This window comes from Kogia breviceps, chromosome 17, assembly GCF_026419965.1.
Source record: "Kogia breviceps isolate mKogBre1 chromosome 17, mKogBre1 haplotype 1, whole genome shotgun sequence".
Lineage (NCBI taxonomy): Eukaryota > Metazoa > Chordata > Mammalia > Artiodactyla > Physeteridae > Kogia > Kogia breviceps.
In genome coordinates, this window is record NC_081326.1 from 11,241,286 (window position 1) to 11,256,366 (window position 15,081).

Sequence of the window (15,081 nt, forward strand, 5' to 3'; positions counted from 1 at the left end):
CAGGAACTAATGCTTCAAATTTATCAACTTATGAATAGGACTTAAGTTAAACAACCTATCCAATGTGGATACAATAAACCCAGATTTTATTCTAGGAGTTTGATTCAAGAACCTGGTGCTTAATCACTGTATAAGATTGCCTTTTCAACATAGCTCCCAGAGCCATTATGAAGATTAAATAATAATTGGTACTTAGCTCACATTTACTGAGCACTCATAGGCTCCAGACCTGTGTAAGCTCCCTTGGGAGCATATTAACTCATTTATCTTCATGGCAGCCCTAAGAGGAAGGTACTATTAGTATCCCCATCGTACAGGTTTTAAAATAGGCCCAAAGAAGTTAAACAGCTTAAGGTCAAACACTAGTGCAGTCAAGGTCGTTATCCAGGCAGTCTCACGGCAGAGCCCGGCGCTCTTTTGCCACAAGCCAGCAGAGGGTGCGGCCCAGGGCTCCGGGGACCAGATATCAGCTCGCCCACTCCGGGCGGTCTAACTGCCAGGTCCGCTCACTCCCAAAGCAAACCAAGCCCTCGTCTACACGTAGCTTTACGTACATCTGAGGGAAGTGTCTTTCTCGGCCCACACCCCGGACCCCCCATGAACAGGTCAGGCGCGAAAAATAATTTGTCAAGTCCTAGGAAGAGCTGATTAGCTAAACATCTTGAGAACTGACTTACACTTAAACTGTAAAACAGTCGCTGCGGGACCCCCTTAATCTGCGGCCCCCAAAACGTGCACCGCAGGCTGGGCTCCGCGCGCCTACTCCGCCTACATCCGGGCTCGAGCCCAAGGGCCGCCTCTAATCCCATTTACTCTCCAACACCGCCCTCTGCCGGCCTCTCCTTGGGTCGCCGGCATTGTGAGTCCCTTCCGGGTGTCCCGGAAGCGGAGCTTTCTCTTCCGGGACGAGCGTCTGGGCGACCGCACGTGGTTGTAGTGCCGGGGCTTGAACCTAGCTAGCAGAGAAGTGATTGCAACTCTCTCCCAGAGAGAGGGAGCCGAGCCGGAGCCATGGAGGGTCAGAGCGTGGAGGAGCTGCTGGCAAAGGCGGAGCGGGACGAGGCAGAGAAGCTGCAGCGCATCACGGTGCACAAGGAACTGGAGCTGGAGTTCGACCTGGGTAACCTGCTGGCCTCGGACCGGAACCCTCCGACCGGGCTGCGGCACGCGGGACCCACGCAGGAGGCCGAGCTGCGAGCCCTGGCGCGGGACAACACGCAGCTGCTCATCAACCAGCTGTGGCAGCTGCCCACCGATCGTGTGGAGGAGGCGCTGGTGGCGCGGCTGCCGGAGCCCACCACTCGTCTGCCGCGCGAGAAGCCTGTGCCCCGGCCGCGGCCGCTTACACGCTGGCAGCAGTTTGCGCGCCTCAAGGGCATCCGTCCCAAGAAGAAGACCAATCTGGTGTGGGACGAGGGGAGCGGCCAGTGGCGCCGCCGCTGGGGCTACCAGCGCGCCCGCGACGACACCAAGGAATGGTTGATCGAGGTGCCCGGGAATGCCGACCCCATGGAGGACCAGTTCGCCAAGCGGATTCAGGCTAAGAAGGAACGAGTGGCCAAGAACGAACTGAACCGGCTGCGTAACTTGGCCCGCGCGCACAAGATGCAGCTGCCCAGCGCGGCCGGCATGCACCCTACCGGACACCAGAGTAGGGAGGAGCTGGGCCGCGCCATGCAGGTGGCCAAGGTCTCCACCGCCTCTGTGGGGCGCTTCCAGGAGCGCCTGCCCAAGGAGAAGGCGCCCCGAGGCTCTGGAAAGAAGAGGAAGTTTCAGCCTCTTTTCGGGGACTTTGCAGCCGAGAAAAAGAGCCAGTTGGAGATGCTGCGAATAATGAACAGCAAGAAGCCTCAGTTGGACGTTACGAGGGCCACCAATAAGCAGATGAGGGAGGAGGACCAGGAAGAGGCGGCTAAGAGGAGGAAAATGAGTCAGAAGGGCAAGAGAAAGGGGGGCCGACAGGGTCCTGGGGGTAAGAGGAAAGGGGGCCCGCCCAGCCAAGGAGGGAAGAGGAAAGGGGGCTTGGGAGGCAAGATGAATTCCGGGCGGCCTGGCTTGAGTGGCAAGAGAAAAGGAGGGCAACACCAAGGAGGAAAGAGGAGGAAGTAAATTTCACCCTCGGACCTGCTTGTAAACCAAGAACTGTACTTAATGTTAAGTTCTAGGTACAGTAGGGGGGATGCAGGAGATGGGGCCGCTGCCTGCATCGAGCTTCAGGTTAAAGGGCTAAGCTTGCCCTCCTCTGAAGATGGTTGTAAATGTTTGATTCGACAAATTAATGCATTTCCCGCAACCAAAACTTTTGCTGGAGATTGAAGGATGTATTTGAGGACATACGAATTGGAAAAAATTTGTGGAAACTAGGAGTGAGTTCTGTTTTTAAACAGCCATTTTTTGTTCTCTTTAAACTTTGGATGGGGTGTAAGGGAGAGAGCTTGTCATATTTCAGAGACTTTTAATAGATGGGTATCTGCATTATTTTGATAACAAGCTTGTGTATTTATCAAAGGAGGGGGACAGAAAGGTTCCATTTTTCAGAACTGTTGTAAAGGTTATTTAATAAAAGTGTCTGTATGCAATGTTGCTTTTAACTTTTTGGCTACTGGTACAAATCTTAAGTAAAGCTTGTGACCTGGATACCTGGCACAGATTATTTTCATTTACTTTCTAGAAAACATAGCAGCTAAATTATGATTTCAGTGAGACCACTTTTATTAGAAAAGCTCATACTTCTTTTGGTATCAGATATAATATTGAAAGTGTAGTACAACTGGTGCCTCTTTCAACACTGAAAACATTAATTAGCTGTAAATGATAAATTGGGGCTTCACTAAATAATAGTAATAATCCTCATTAATCCTAATTTTATACTTAATCTTTATCAACATTTATGTCCCCAGTCTTTTTAAAGCTTCAAGTAGGTCTGCTTGGGGAAGAGAGAAACTCACAAAGTCCTTACTTGGAACATTATCTTTTGATTCATTTGTCAAATTGACCTGAGCTGGTTTGATTAGGAGGTGAAATGTTTACAGCTATTCTGGGTCTCTTTCCCTAATTGATATCAGTAACTCATCTTCGTAAAAATAAATATCTCCTGAGAAGGTTCATAGTACATCTAGAATGGGGGGGGGGGGGGGCAGTGCTTTTTTGCTGCTGTTATAGGTCTGAGGAGCCACTCTTGCTTTTTGGTCCGACAGTTGATAGGAAATTAAAATTGAGAGATCGTTTGTCTCTTTTTTTTTCACTGTTGTCTCATCTTTATGTTACTTTTAGAAATTGCTATGAAAGAAAAGATTAATTCAGATTTCATAATAGGTTACTACAACATAGATGTTCAATTGTTACTGTCTTAAAATACTTTGTGATAAAGTTAACTCTGCCATCATTGATCATTGTTTCCACTGGGACCTGGAAACTTGGAGCTGCTAAACCCTGGCACTCCCTTCCGCATAACCATGAAAACTTTTCAACTACTGATAAAACCATTTAATGGTATCCTGAACAACTTCATCAAAAGCCAAACCATTCATAGACCATTTAACACCTTTAAAATTCTTCTCAACTCCGGGATTTTTTGTTGTTGTTACTGTTTTGTTTGGGAATTTTTCTGGCTTTTGTTTTGTGACTTGATCTAGCAGTTGAACATAATACTAGCCTTGTTAAAAAAAAAAAAAAAAAAAAAAGACCCTCGGGCTTTTTGAAAAGTTCTTGTTTGCCGATAAAAACAAATTTAAATGCAGTGTCTTAATTCTGAAAATACTCTGAGAAGCCAAAATAGCATTTTAAAGGAGTCAGAGTGGAAAAAGAGTGCCCTTGTTTCTCCCTTTCCCCACGTCCCCGACTTGTGAAATAGAGCGTTTTATATAGAGACTTAGGAAAGTACCCCAAATCCCTACGGAGCAGTTACCTGTGTGGCAATTTCAAAGGTGGATGGTGAGACTTTGCAGCTGGGGCAGTCGTAGTTCCCACTGGTGGGAAAATGGTCCTCCGCCAAGGGCTGTCGCTGGGGCTGGGGCTGGAGACCGCGGCGGGGGTGGGCGGAGGAGAGGCGGCGGCCGGGATTGGCCGGCGGCGGAGGGGGCGGGGCCGCGGAGAGGAGCACTCCGCACAGCCATGGCCGCTCCTCGCGACAGGGTAGCGCACTTGCTGAGGCAACTGCAACGCGCAGCGTGAGTGCGGGCGGCGCGGGCTGGCGGGCAGGGGATCGGAGGGTGCGGCCGAGCCCACGCAGCCCCCGGGGAGCAACTCGCCCGGTCCGGCACGTTCTTCCTCGTGTCACTTTCGAGAATTTGGGGACCGGGTACCGCAATGCGCGGCGGCCTGGACGGCGCTGTCTGTGTGCCAAGCAGCCAAGCAGCCAAATGGCCAAGCGCGGCGCGATGAGGCTGCTTTTCCTCTGCCTGATCTGCGGTTTAGGAAAGTAAGGCCCAGAGAGTTGAGCGCCTGGTCCCAGATCTACGCAGGCAGCGGAGAGCTTGGAACAGTGACCCAAGGAAATGCATGTATCCAATCAACACATATGTATCGGGTGTACGTAATGTGCCCAAAACTATGCTAGGTGCCGGGGATACAAAGACGAAAGACTCTGCAGCAAAGTCTAGCAGGGAATTGCATGAGCGGACAGGAGTGAAACGGGCCTCTGCAGAATGCAGGGGACAGAGGGTGTCGGAGAGAGAGTGATGAGAGAAATCACCAGGAGCTTGACTCCCTGGCATGTACAGGGCAGTCAGGGTATTAAATGTTACGGACACGTCTGACTCGCCCCCCAGAAATGTCGGGTACATAGTAGCTGCCTGATAAATATTTGTTGAATGTGCAGGTGCACAAGTCCACCTGGGAACACATGGGGAAAAAATGAGCTAACAGGTGGAGATAAATAGGGGGAAAGGAGGGGACTAGACAGGAATTTCAGGCAAAGGGAAGAGCAACACCAGAGGCAAAAGCCGTATTTCCAGGATCTAAAAGTAGCTAAAGACTGGACCTACCATGATAGGAGGACGTGAGGAAAGAAAAAACAGATGGCGAAAGACCATGAATTAGAAAATAGCCAAATTTACTGGGCACTTACCAAGCACAGGGCGCTGTCCTACACACTTTACATGTACTACTAGTAATAACTCTAATCCTTATGACAACGCTATGCCAAGCTGTATTATTATCCTCCTATTACAGATAAAGAAATAAAGGCATGGAGAAAAATAATTTGCCCAGTGTCATACACTAAGCAAGTGGCACACCCATAATCTGGGCCCAGGTGTTCTGGCTTCACTGTCCTTGTTCTCAGTCCTATGCTAAGGAATGTTAATTGTGTCCTGAAGATAACAGAAAGCTGTTGAAGCAATAGTCCTCACTGTGAAACATACTCTTTGAGATGGCCCATGAAAAAAGAATCCCATGGCCTGGGAAGTTTGGGAAACTAACCAACTGCTGCATGACCCTATGGAGAGTCAGGATATACGTCAGCACACGAAAGGCACTGAGAAGTCCTGCAGGGAAGAAAAAAAAAAAAGTTTAGCTGTATTTAAACTCTTTGTTCTAAACCTGTCTCATCACAGAACTCTTTATCAAGCAACCCCATTCATATCCCTTGGAACCAATGTCACGTAGAACGTGATTTTGGAATAGCTAAATGCAAAGGCGGGCTGCATGATTAGAATTAAGCTGAAGCTTTCTGGTGGCAGGGGAGAGGAAAGACTGGAGGTAGTTGTCAGGCTCCAGCTAAAAGGCACCAAGGAGCAGCAGTTGCTCCAAGAGGGTAGATATGAGAGATATGGAGATGAAAGAAAGATTGGTTAGAATCAGCAGGATTTTGTACCTGATTAGTGAGACAGGAGAAGTGGAGGTTTCTGGCTGGGGCATCGGTAAACAGTGGTGCCATTTACCAACGTAGGGACTGTAAACTTTAGGAGGAAGATGATAATCATTTTGAGTTGGACTTGCCTCACATACATCCAGGTGAAGACCCTGAGCAGGTAATTAAATACATTGATCTGCAGCTCAGGAGCGAGTTGGAAACACACCCATACAGAGAGGGCAGCTGACACCACCATGCAGAAGCAAAGGCCTTGACAAACTGTATTCCTAGAAGAAAAGGGCTGAGGATGAAGTCCTGGGGAGTAGCACTGCGTGGTACTTTGTTCTGTGCTTTTTTTATTTTTTTAATCCCATGCAGAAAGTGAGAGATTGGAGGTAAAAATCTTGGAAAATTGGGAAATGGTATCATTGGGCCCACGTCTCGCCAGGAGAAAGTCTGCCAGAGCTGAGATGAAGCTGTGCCCACCTGCTTTGGACAGGCAGCACTCCAGCTTCCTGAGAGACAACTCCCTCCAGCCCAGGGCAGCCCACCACTCAGTCCACACAGCAGCTGTGCTGACAGCCAGCTGCTCTGGCCTCTTTAGACACTTGGATTTGCACATGATTTGCACTCTGACTGCTGGAAAAGGAACCAGCATTAAAGGATAGGAGGGGTGACCGAAGAGGTGAGAGGAAGGAAGGGAAGGAAGGACGGTTTGCAGTGCTCTCATCCCCAGGATACCGCAGGAAACCAAACAGCCTAACATCCGCGGGACTTTAGAGTGTGTGTGTGTGGCGGTGGGGGTGGGGGGGTCAGGCAGGGCAGATAATAAACAATAAACTAGTAAGTAAAACTTAGAGTATATTTGATGTAGCTAGGTACTAAAGAGAAAGAGAAAGCAAAGGGGGATGGGGTGTTGGAGGAGAGGATGCAGTATTAAAGACAGAGAAAACCTCAACTACTAGTTTCCTGCGGCTGCTGTAACCAATGACCACGAACTTAGTGGCTTAAAACAACACACATTTATTATTATCTTACAGTTCTGAAGTTCAGAAGTCCAAAATCAGTTTTTCTGGGCCCAAATCAAGGTGTCGGCACATTCCCTTCAGAGGCTCTAGGGCAGAGTCCATTATCTTGCTTTTAACAACTTCTAGAGCTGCAGCGCCTGCATTCCTTTGCTGATGGCCCCTTCTTCCATCTTCACAGCCAGCAATGTAGCATCTCGCTTCAGCAGTCACATTGCCTTCTTCTGTGTCAAATCTCCCTCTGCCTCTTTCTTAGAAGGACACTGTGATTACCTTTAGGGCCCACTCAGATGATCCAGGATAATCTCTCCATCTCAAGATCCTTAACACATCTGCAGAGTCCCAATTGCCACACAAAGTAATACGGACAGGGTCCAGGGATTAGGGCCGGAACAGCTTTTGGGCTCAGCTCAGCACACTCACTGGGGAAGTAACTGTTGCAGAAGGACCAGTGAAAGGGGGGCGCAAACCTCGTGGCTCTCTGGGGAGGTATCTGGAGGTGGAGCATGCCTGGCATGGTTTCAGAACAAGGTGTCTGGATCAGACTGAGTGAGAAGGAGATGAGGCCAGAGACACGGTGGGCATGTCGGGGTGGCCAAGGATGACCCTAAGGTTTTTGGCCTAAACAACAAAGTTGAAGTGGTCATTAAGCTGGGATAAGGAAGAGGCTTTGAGGGGAAGACCAGGAGCTGAGTCTTAGGGAGAATATGAGATGCCTAGTAGACATTCAAGTGATGATGTCGAGTAGGAAGTTGATTCTGGAGTTCAGGAGAGAGGTCTAAACAGAAAGATTAAAGTGGGAGTCATCCACAGAGAAGGTGATCAAGGCCATGGGACCAGGTGAGGTCACTCAGGGAGCGAGTGCGTGTGGAAAGAAAAGGGAAGGATCTACGGGCTGAACGCCAGGACCCTCCAGCATTTAGAGTCAAGAGCGTGAAAAGAAACTAGGCCAGGGCTTCCCTGGTGGCGCAGTGGTTGAGAGTCCGCCTGCCGAGGCAGGGGACACGGGTTCTTGCCCCGGTCCGGGAAGATCCCACACGCCGTGGAGCGGCTGGGCCCGTGAGCCATGGCCGCTGAGCCTGCGCGTCCGGAGCCTGTGCTCCGCAACGGGAGGGGCCACAACAGTGAGAGGCCCGCGTACCGCAAAAAAAAAAAAAAAAAAAGAAACTAGGCCAGGAGCAGCCAGGGCAGTAAGAAGAAAACCAGGGAATTGTGTCCTGGAAACCAAAGGGAAGAAAGTATTTCCAGGGAAGAGGGCGTGGACAGGAGGATGCAAATGACAGGTCTGAACTGAGAACTGAGTGGTGTATTAGCACCGAGGGGAGGGCCTTAGTGACCCGGTAAGTTTGTCAGTGGAGACATGGGGCCAAGGCTCATTGGAAGATGTTCCAGAGAGAATGGGAGAAGAGAAGTTGGAGAGAGCAGGTGTAGTCGGCTGAAGGGAGGGGGGGCAGGCGGGGGCAACGGTGGGAAAGGGAGGGGGACAAGAGGAAGTTGTTGGATGAGGGCTGATATAATATGCGGAAGTCAACATTTTCCTACTGATGGATAAGATTTGGGGGGAAGGGGATTTTGATGACTCCGGAGAGGAAAGGAAGAACTGTTGGTAGTGATGTTCTGAGTCGCTGAGCAGGGCTGACGTTCAGTGCACAGGGGAGAGGCTGGCCTTTGCTAAGAGCGTGGCCGGTTTATTCATAATACCAGGAGGGAAGCCAGAATAATCGTGCCACAGCCTGATGGTGGGTAGGTAAGAGCCTTGCTCCGACCCTGCGGATTTCAGGGGGCCAAGGATGCGTGGGAGAAAAAGAAATGGAGTCGGTGGATGTAGGCGAGGAGGAGAGAACCAGAGGTGAGCAAGCAAGCCAGAGGTTGAGAGTTTTAAGCATGAAACTCTTAAATATGATGACAAGGATCAAGTAAGGGGGAAGGCTGGGACATACAGAACAGACGAAGGTCCCAACAAAGCAAGAGGGGGTGGGATTCAGACCACAACTAAGGAGTAGGAAGGATGAATTGAGGGGGCCTGAAAACTTGAAAAATATATAATAAAAAGAGAAGGGGGTATGGCTGGAAGGAAGTCTGTGCTCCCACAGTCCTTCGTGTTGGATAGCTTCAAGTTTGGATTCTTCCTTCCCTTTGAGTCTCTCTTCTTGCCCTGGAGGGGCGTAAAAGCAGGGAAAGACCTCGAAAGTAGTGCCTTGTGAAGGACAAGGCCAGGGCCTTGCCCAATGCCGGTTTTTCCTGCGGGAGCCGGCAAACGGCTCAGACCCGCCGGGATGCTCTTGGGAAACAATTCCACGTGGCGTTCTCAGCCGTGCCCACCAGATGGCAGCCTCGGCTCGTGGTGGCGCGCACACCGGCCCACGCCCGTTTTCACTTAATTCGCAATTTTTGAGATCTTGACCGTCACTGAGTTTAACCCTGTTCCTTCCTTCCCCCTTTCCCCTCTCAGATGTGTTCATTCTAAGTTTGCAGGCGGGGGGGGGGGGGCAGGGGGGTGGTATGCACGCACGTACCTACTGGACCCACCGGGACAGGGTCCCCTGGGCAATAGACAGACACATAAACCCTTTTGCGAGGCTCAGTCGGGTGGCGAAGAGCAGCGAGAGAAGCCGGAGAAGGCACCGGTCCAAGAACCAAGAAATCGGAGGCGACCAGGACAGAAAGGGATACGGAGGTCAAGGGAGGGAACGTCTCGAAAGAGGAGGGCGTGGGAAATCCGTAGAGGAGCGGACTGAGAACTGAGCCGGGGTGAGGGATTCGGCGAGCGGGAGGTGACAGGTGTGACAGTAGGTGTGACAGTTAATTTATGCGGACCCGGAGGGTGGGGCCGGGGAGGGGCCGAGCAGGCGGGGCCGAGAGGTGATGACCAGGGTGCCCCGCAGGCCCCCCGAGGGCTTCCGGAGGACACGGCCCAAAGCCCGCTGGAAGAAAGACGGAACACCCTGAAGACAACGGGAAAATGACACGGAAAGTTCCGGGGGAGAAGGATGGGGGGACGAGGTGCGAGGAGTCCACACTGGGTCCATTTGGCCAAAGCTCCTAACCTAGGAAGAGCTGAGACCCCATCTTTTGGTGGGGGGGGGGGGACTTAAACAATAGGAATTTATTTTCCCACACATCCGGAAGCTAGACGTCTGAGATCAAGGTGTCAGCGGGGTTGGTTTCTTCTGAGGTCTCTCTCCTTGGCTTGTAGACGGCCGTCTTCTCTCTCTGTGCCTTCACATGACCTTCCTCTGTGTACGCCTTGCGTTATATGAGGTTCCATCTTGCTAGCTGGCTCGCTCTGGAGACTCTCCTTGCTGACTTGATGAAGTAAGTGGCCTTGCTGGCCCAGCAATTCCAGGTGCCATCTAGGAACTGAGGGCCGTCTCCGGTGGACAGCCAGCCAAAAGCCGAGGCCACAGTCCTATAGCTCTCCGCGCCGGTTGCTCACGTGCCCCGGAGTCGCCAGAATGGGTTTGCGAGTTGCTGCGTCCATGTAGGGAATCAACCCGATGAAGCCGGGAAGCGGACAGAAGTCTCTTGGGAGAGCGCGCGGCGAGGCCTCGGAGTCCAGCGCCCGCCCCGGGGCCTCGCCTGGCCTGCGGGTGGGGACGGGGGCGGGGGACCCTCCCTTAAACCTTCCTGTAGCCCCAGAGCGCTCATCCCAGCTCCCCCGCACTCATTTAACTATAGCTTTAAAAATTCGTGGAAGAACGATCCTACAATGCTGGAAAGACTCCGAGTCAACTTTTTGTCCAGGGTGATTTCTGGCTTTTTCTATCGTCGGGTGTTTGCTGTAGCTACTACTCTGATAGCCTCTTAAGGCCAGAATGCAATGTGTGTTACTTTAAGGCTTCTTATTTTCTGGTTTTCTGGTTTCACGCTACTTTTTCTTTTCGTTTCCCTAGATGCCAGTGCCCAAGTCATTCTCATACTTACTCCCAAGGTAATCATACATTTTGTGTTTAGCCACAATTTCAGTTTCCACTGTTGACAATACATTTGGGCAAAGTGTAAAGTAAGAGAATCAAGGCATGTGATAGAAAGCCTGGTGAAAATTTTCACTTGAAATTGGTAGTATGTAGTTCTAATTATACTATCTCAGCTGAATGTGTGCTACTCATTATGTTTTTGGCTCGAATATCTATTTAATGCTATTTACAATGTCTTTCTATTTTAAACAGAATTATTTGCCAAAGCTAAAAGTGGTGACACAAATAGGATTTTAGGGTTGTCTGAGTTCATCAAGCAGAATTAATCAAGATGAAATCTTTGAAAGGTTCTAATACATCCCTAAAAAAGAGTCTGAAGAACAGTGTGGTTCCCAGAAGGAAAAAATTTGTTTCGATCAATTTTTAAAATAACACTCTATTTCTTAATAATTAAAAATGACAAAAGTTTTCAGTTCCTACAAACATCTTAATTCTTACCAACTCCATTGTCCACAGAGCAGTGGGCAGCTCATTGTAGCTTCAACGTGTCCTCAGAATGTCACATGAATTATACTGACACAAAAACAGATTTCACCTCTTGGGAGAAAAGGTCAAATCTAAACTGTGGTAAGCGATGGAAGGGAGGGGACTGCCCACACAGGATCCTAAGCAGAAACTCACAAAGAAGCCTGTTGGGATTAGAACAGATAGAGTAACTAACTGAGGGCTTTTTCCTGCCTAGAGAGTGACTCATCCTTCAGGACCAGCCAAGGGCCCCCCCCACCCCCGCCCACCCCCGCCCACCAGTCATTAACAGCCATCCACTAAACAGAAGCATGCCCTGCCTTCCAGGCCTTCATGGACACATGCAGAATTTTGTCTTCAGCTGATTTTCTGCAATTCTTAATTGGTTTCAACAAAGAATCAGTAATTTTCCTATTTGGGGCTATAAAATTAGTAATTTAGAGAAAGATAATCTCAGTGTTTTCTAGGATCCAGTTTATGTCTTTTCCTAAATTTTAGTAACAGGAGTAATAGATTATTTCTTTAAAGCCTGTTGAGATCAAAGAAATTTGGATTATGATTAAGGATACCCTTGCCAAAGGGAGATTTTTGTCCTGTTGTGGTCTCTTTGTCTTGTAAAAAAAAAAAAAAAAAGTAGTAAAAATTGTTCTGTAGACTTTTTTCAATCTTATGACTGGTCAAGACTGATAAAAATAAGTAGATGAAAACAAAGATAAAAAAACAAAGATAAAACCCACTAAGTAGAGCCCTTTTATTGTTATATAACAGAAAATCATTATATATAACAATATAAGAGAAAATATAACAGAATTAGTTATTTGCCATAACTAAACCTGATATTTTGTAAAGAAATATCAGTTTATAAAAATGTTTAAATTTCCCAAAGAAAACTAAATAGTTTAAATGTATAAGCTTGAGAAATATAAATATCTCACTGTGATAAGTACCCCCCATAGAGAAAATCTTAATTTAAATAAATTATCACAGTTGCTATAAGAAGTGTAAGTAGAACTCTAATGAATTTACTAATAGTTGTTCTCTAATAATAATTGAACTCTAGAGTCTAGAGGATTTTTTTCTAGTGGATTTTTACACATTATGTTTTCAAAAGTATATTTTAATTTCAACGGAGAAAAGATTTTAAGTAACTTTATTTTCACACAATCTGCATCAAGCTAGCATTACATTCTCTTAAAATGCAGGTTTTAATTTTAATCTAATAGGCAACAATGAAACCTGAAAAATGTATTTTAGGCTGCTGAAAATCCAATTCACTATCAAATGACAATATTTTTGCTCTGTTTTTGAGGCCTACTCTGATGCTAATTTTTACATTTCTAGCTCCTGGACTTTCACCTTCTGGGAAAACAACAGATTATGCCTTTGAGGTAGATTTAATCATTCTTTCTTTCTTTTATGAATGACTTGAAAGAAATACAGAGTATTTTGCTAATGCATTATTATCTCATTTGAAGTCTGTTATTAATAGATGTTCCCTAACCTTATTATTTGATCAGCATCTATTTAGCGAAGTACTTTGTCAGGATAATGGAATATAACTCTTCTGATAACACGAGTAATGTGTAGAATACTGTTTTCTGTACAGCCATTAAAATAGAGCAAATTCCCAGTTCTGCCAACTCTCCAACTTATATGTTGTATGATAAATCTTCTTTAGTTTTGTAATTATAACAACCCCAAAAGAGGTTCAAGTAATCGGCTGCGGCAAGAATAACGCAACAGTTAATTCTGATGAATTTTTATCACACTGCAATTACATAATTATTTGTATAAATCCCTGTCTCCTCCTAGTTCACGGGTCATAAATTAAAATGTGACCAGAGGCCTGACAGTTAGTCATTCCAGGAGCAGGCTGGGGGAGGACGGTGCTGAGTCTGCTGAGAGCACAGGCCCGTCTCAAGGGTGCAGCCCGCCCTCAGCCCCCCGTGACTGCAGCCACACTGGAATGCAGCCCGGTGCTGCCCGATTATTCAAGAGAGATAGAAATCCAGATGGTCACATTGCTTTTTATTTTTAATTAGATAATAAGAGTTATTATCGAAACCAAGAAAAAAAAAAGAGAAGAATTTTAAACATAACATCGATCAAACAAAACTTGTCTTCAGGCCAAAAGCGACCCATCATGGATTGATATAAAAGCCCTTCTCTCAGCTGTAAACTTTATGAGGCCACGTTTCTCTTGTTCATAGTCATGTTACCAGAGCCTAGCACATGCCTGGAACATAGCAGACACTCAGCAGTGTTGGTTGGATGGGAGGACGGATGGATGGACGGATGGATACACGCAGGCAAGGGTGGTTGGATAGATGAATGGTTGGAGGAGTGAATGAAGGCACTAAAGATACACAAAGACGACAACATTTACCTTTGAAAATAAGAAGATACTCATGTAAGTGTGGAGGCAAGAAGAGGCAAGCATTTCAAGCTGAGGGAACAATTGAGAGATTATGATATATTGGGGAAAAGATACATAATTCCAGTGTGACTGGAGCCAGCGTTTGCTTAAAGAAGTGTGATGAGTGTGAGGCCAGCTGCGAGGACCTAGAAGGCCATGCTGGGGAATATATACTTTATTCTCTAGACAATGGGGAACCATTTCAGGGTTTGAGAAATGAAATGACCAACTCTCTAAACACCCATCACCTAAATCTTTCTTTTATTTTCAGATGGCTGTTTCAAATATTAGATATGGAGCAGGGGTTACAAAGGAAGTGGGCATGGTAAGTGTTTAAGATGTCTACAGTCTTCTATAAATGTTACATTTATTTTATTTTATTTTATTCAGGCTTTTTAAAAAACATATTTATTTATTTATTTGGTTGTGCCGGGTCTTAGTTGCAGCATATGGGCTCCTGAACTGTGACATGCGAACTCTTAGTTGCGGCATGCGTGTGGGATCTAGTTCCCTGACCAGGGATTGAACCCAGGCCCCTGCCTTTGGCAGTGCAGAGCCTTATCCACTGCACCACCAGGGAAGTCCCTGTATATTTTAAAACAAGTACAAATTGAGAGCAGTTGAGTCTTTTGTTTTGGACTCAATGTTAAGTTTGCCAGAAGTATCTAGTGTAATCAGACCTAACTTATACATTATTTTTGTTATTGTAGGACCTACAAAACATGGGTGCTAAAAATGTTTGTCTGATGACAGACAAGAACCTCTCCCAACTGCCTCCTGTACAGACAGTGATGGATTCCTTAGTGAAGAATGGCATAAACTTTAAGGTTTATGATAATGTGAGGGTGGAACCAACCGATAGAAGGTATTCTTTGATTGTCGTTAAATTTACTTTAAGCAGAAGTCAACACACACCAGTGTTGACTGAAACTTGCCCCAGGCCTTATTTAATGGCTCAGCAATTTATTTCTGAAAAACCCAACATATGGCCTTTATTTTCCCTTCTCCAAGCTTCATGGAAGCTATTGAATTTGCCAAAAGGGGAGCTTTTGATGCCTACGTGGCCACGGGTGGCGGCTCCACCATAGACACCTGCAAAGCCGCTAATCTGTATGCATCCAGCCCTGACTCTGATTTCCTGGACTACGTCAATGCCCCCATTGGGAAGGGAAAGCCTGTGACTGCGCCTCTTAAGCCTCTGATTGCAGGTAAAGACTGTTTGTCTCTTTTATTTTGCAACTGGCAAAAGGCCTCAGGAAAGACACAAGCCAGCAATTTTGGGGTGTATGTTTTCCAGAGTTTCCTGATTTCTTCATTTCCATATAGTACCTTGTTTGGAGATCGAAACAGAGAGTAATTCATTCATGTTTAAAATTCTGATTTTCATTATTGCACAGACAGAGA

General features: G+C 47.1%; 2 protein-coding genes and 1 long non-coding RNA gene across 7 annotated transcripts in view; 2 read left to right on the forward strand and 1 right to left on the reverse strand.

The window, feature by feature from the left end:
- The window catches only part of LOC136792895 (uncharacterized), a 71,124-nt gene extending 67,115 nt beyond the window's left edge, over window positions 1-4,009 (reverse strand). The window contains exon 1 of the long non-coding RNA XR_010837479.1: window positions 3,908-4,009. This is a non-coding gene — a long non-coding RNA (uncharacterized lncRNA). The remainder of the gene's footprint in view (window positions 1-3,907) is intronic.
- Window positions 898-2,579, forward strand: RRS1 (ribosome biogenesis regulator 1 homolog). Its single transcript, XM_059042629.2, has one exon. The coding sequence runs from the start codon at window positions 1,012-1,014 to the stop codon at window positions 2,107-2,109; it is 1,098 nt and encodes a 365-aa protein (XP_058898612.1). The 5' UTR covers window positions 898-1,011; the 3' UTR covers window positions 2,110-2,579.
- Window positions 4,010-4,076: 67 nt separating the features above from the next.
- Window positions 4,077-15,081, forward strand: part of ADHFE1 (alcohol dehydrogenase iron containing 1) — a 32,784-nt gene continuing 21,779 nt past the window's right edge. For 2 of the 5 annotated variants that reach the window (XM_059042610.2, XM_067017410.1), the window contains exons 1-6: window positions 4,077-4,169; window positions 10,713-10,750; window positions 12,603-12,649; window positions 13,949-14,002; window positions 14,388-14,542; window positions 14,689-14,885. In XM_059042610.2, coding sequence (XP_058898593.1) covers window positions 4,114-4,169; window positions 10,713-10,750; window positions 12,603-12,649; window positions 13,949-14,002; window positions 14,388-14,542; window positions 14,689-14,885 — 547 coding nt within the window. In that variant the 5' untranslated portion in view covers window positions 4,077-4,113. Of the gene's footprint in view, window positions 4,170-8,638; window positions 8,669-9,656; window positions 10,135-10,712; window positions 10,751-12,602; window positions 12,650-13,948; window positions 14,003-14,387; window positions 14,543-14,688; window positions 14,886-15,081 lie in introns of those variants that run through there. The other 3 variants (XM_067017411.1, XM_067017408.1, XM_067017409.1) reach the window with 3 other exon arrangements.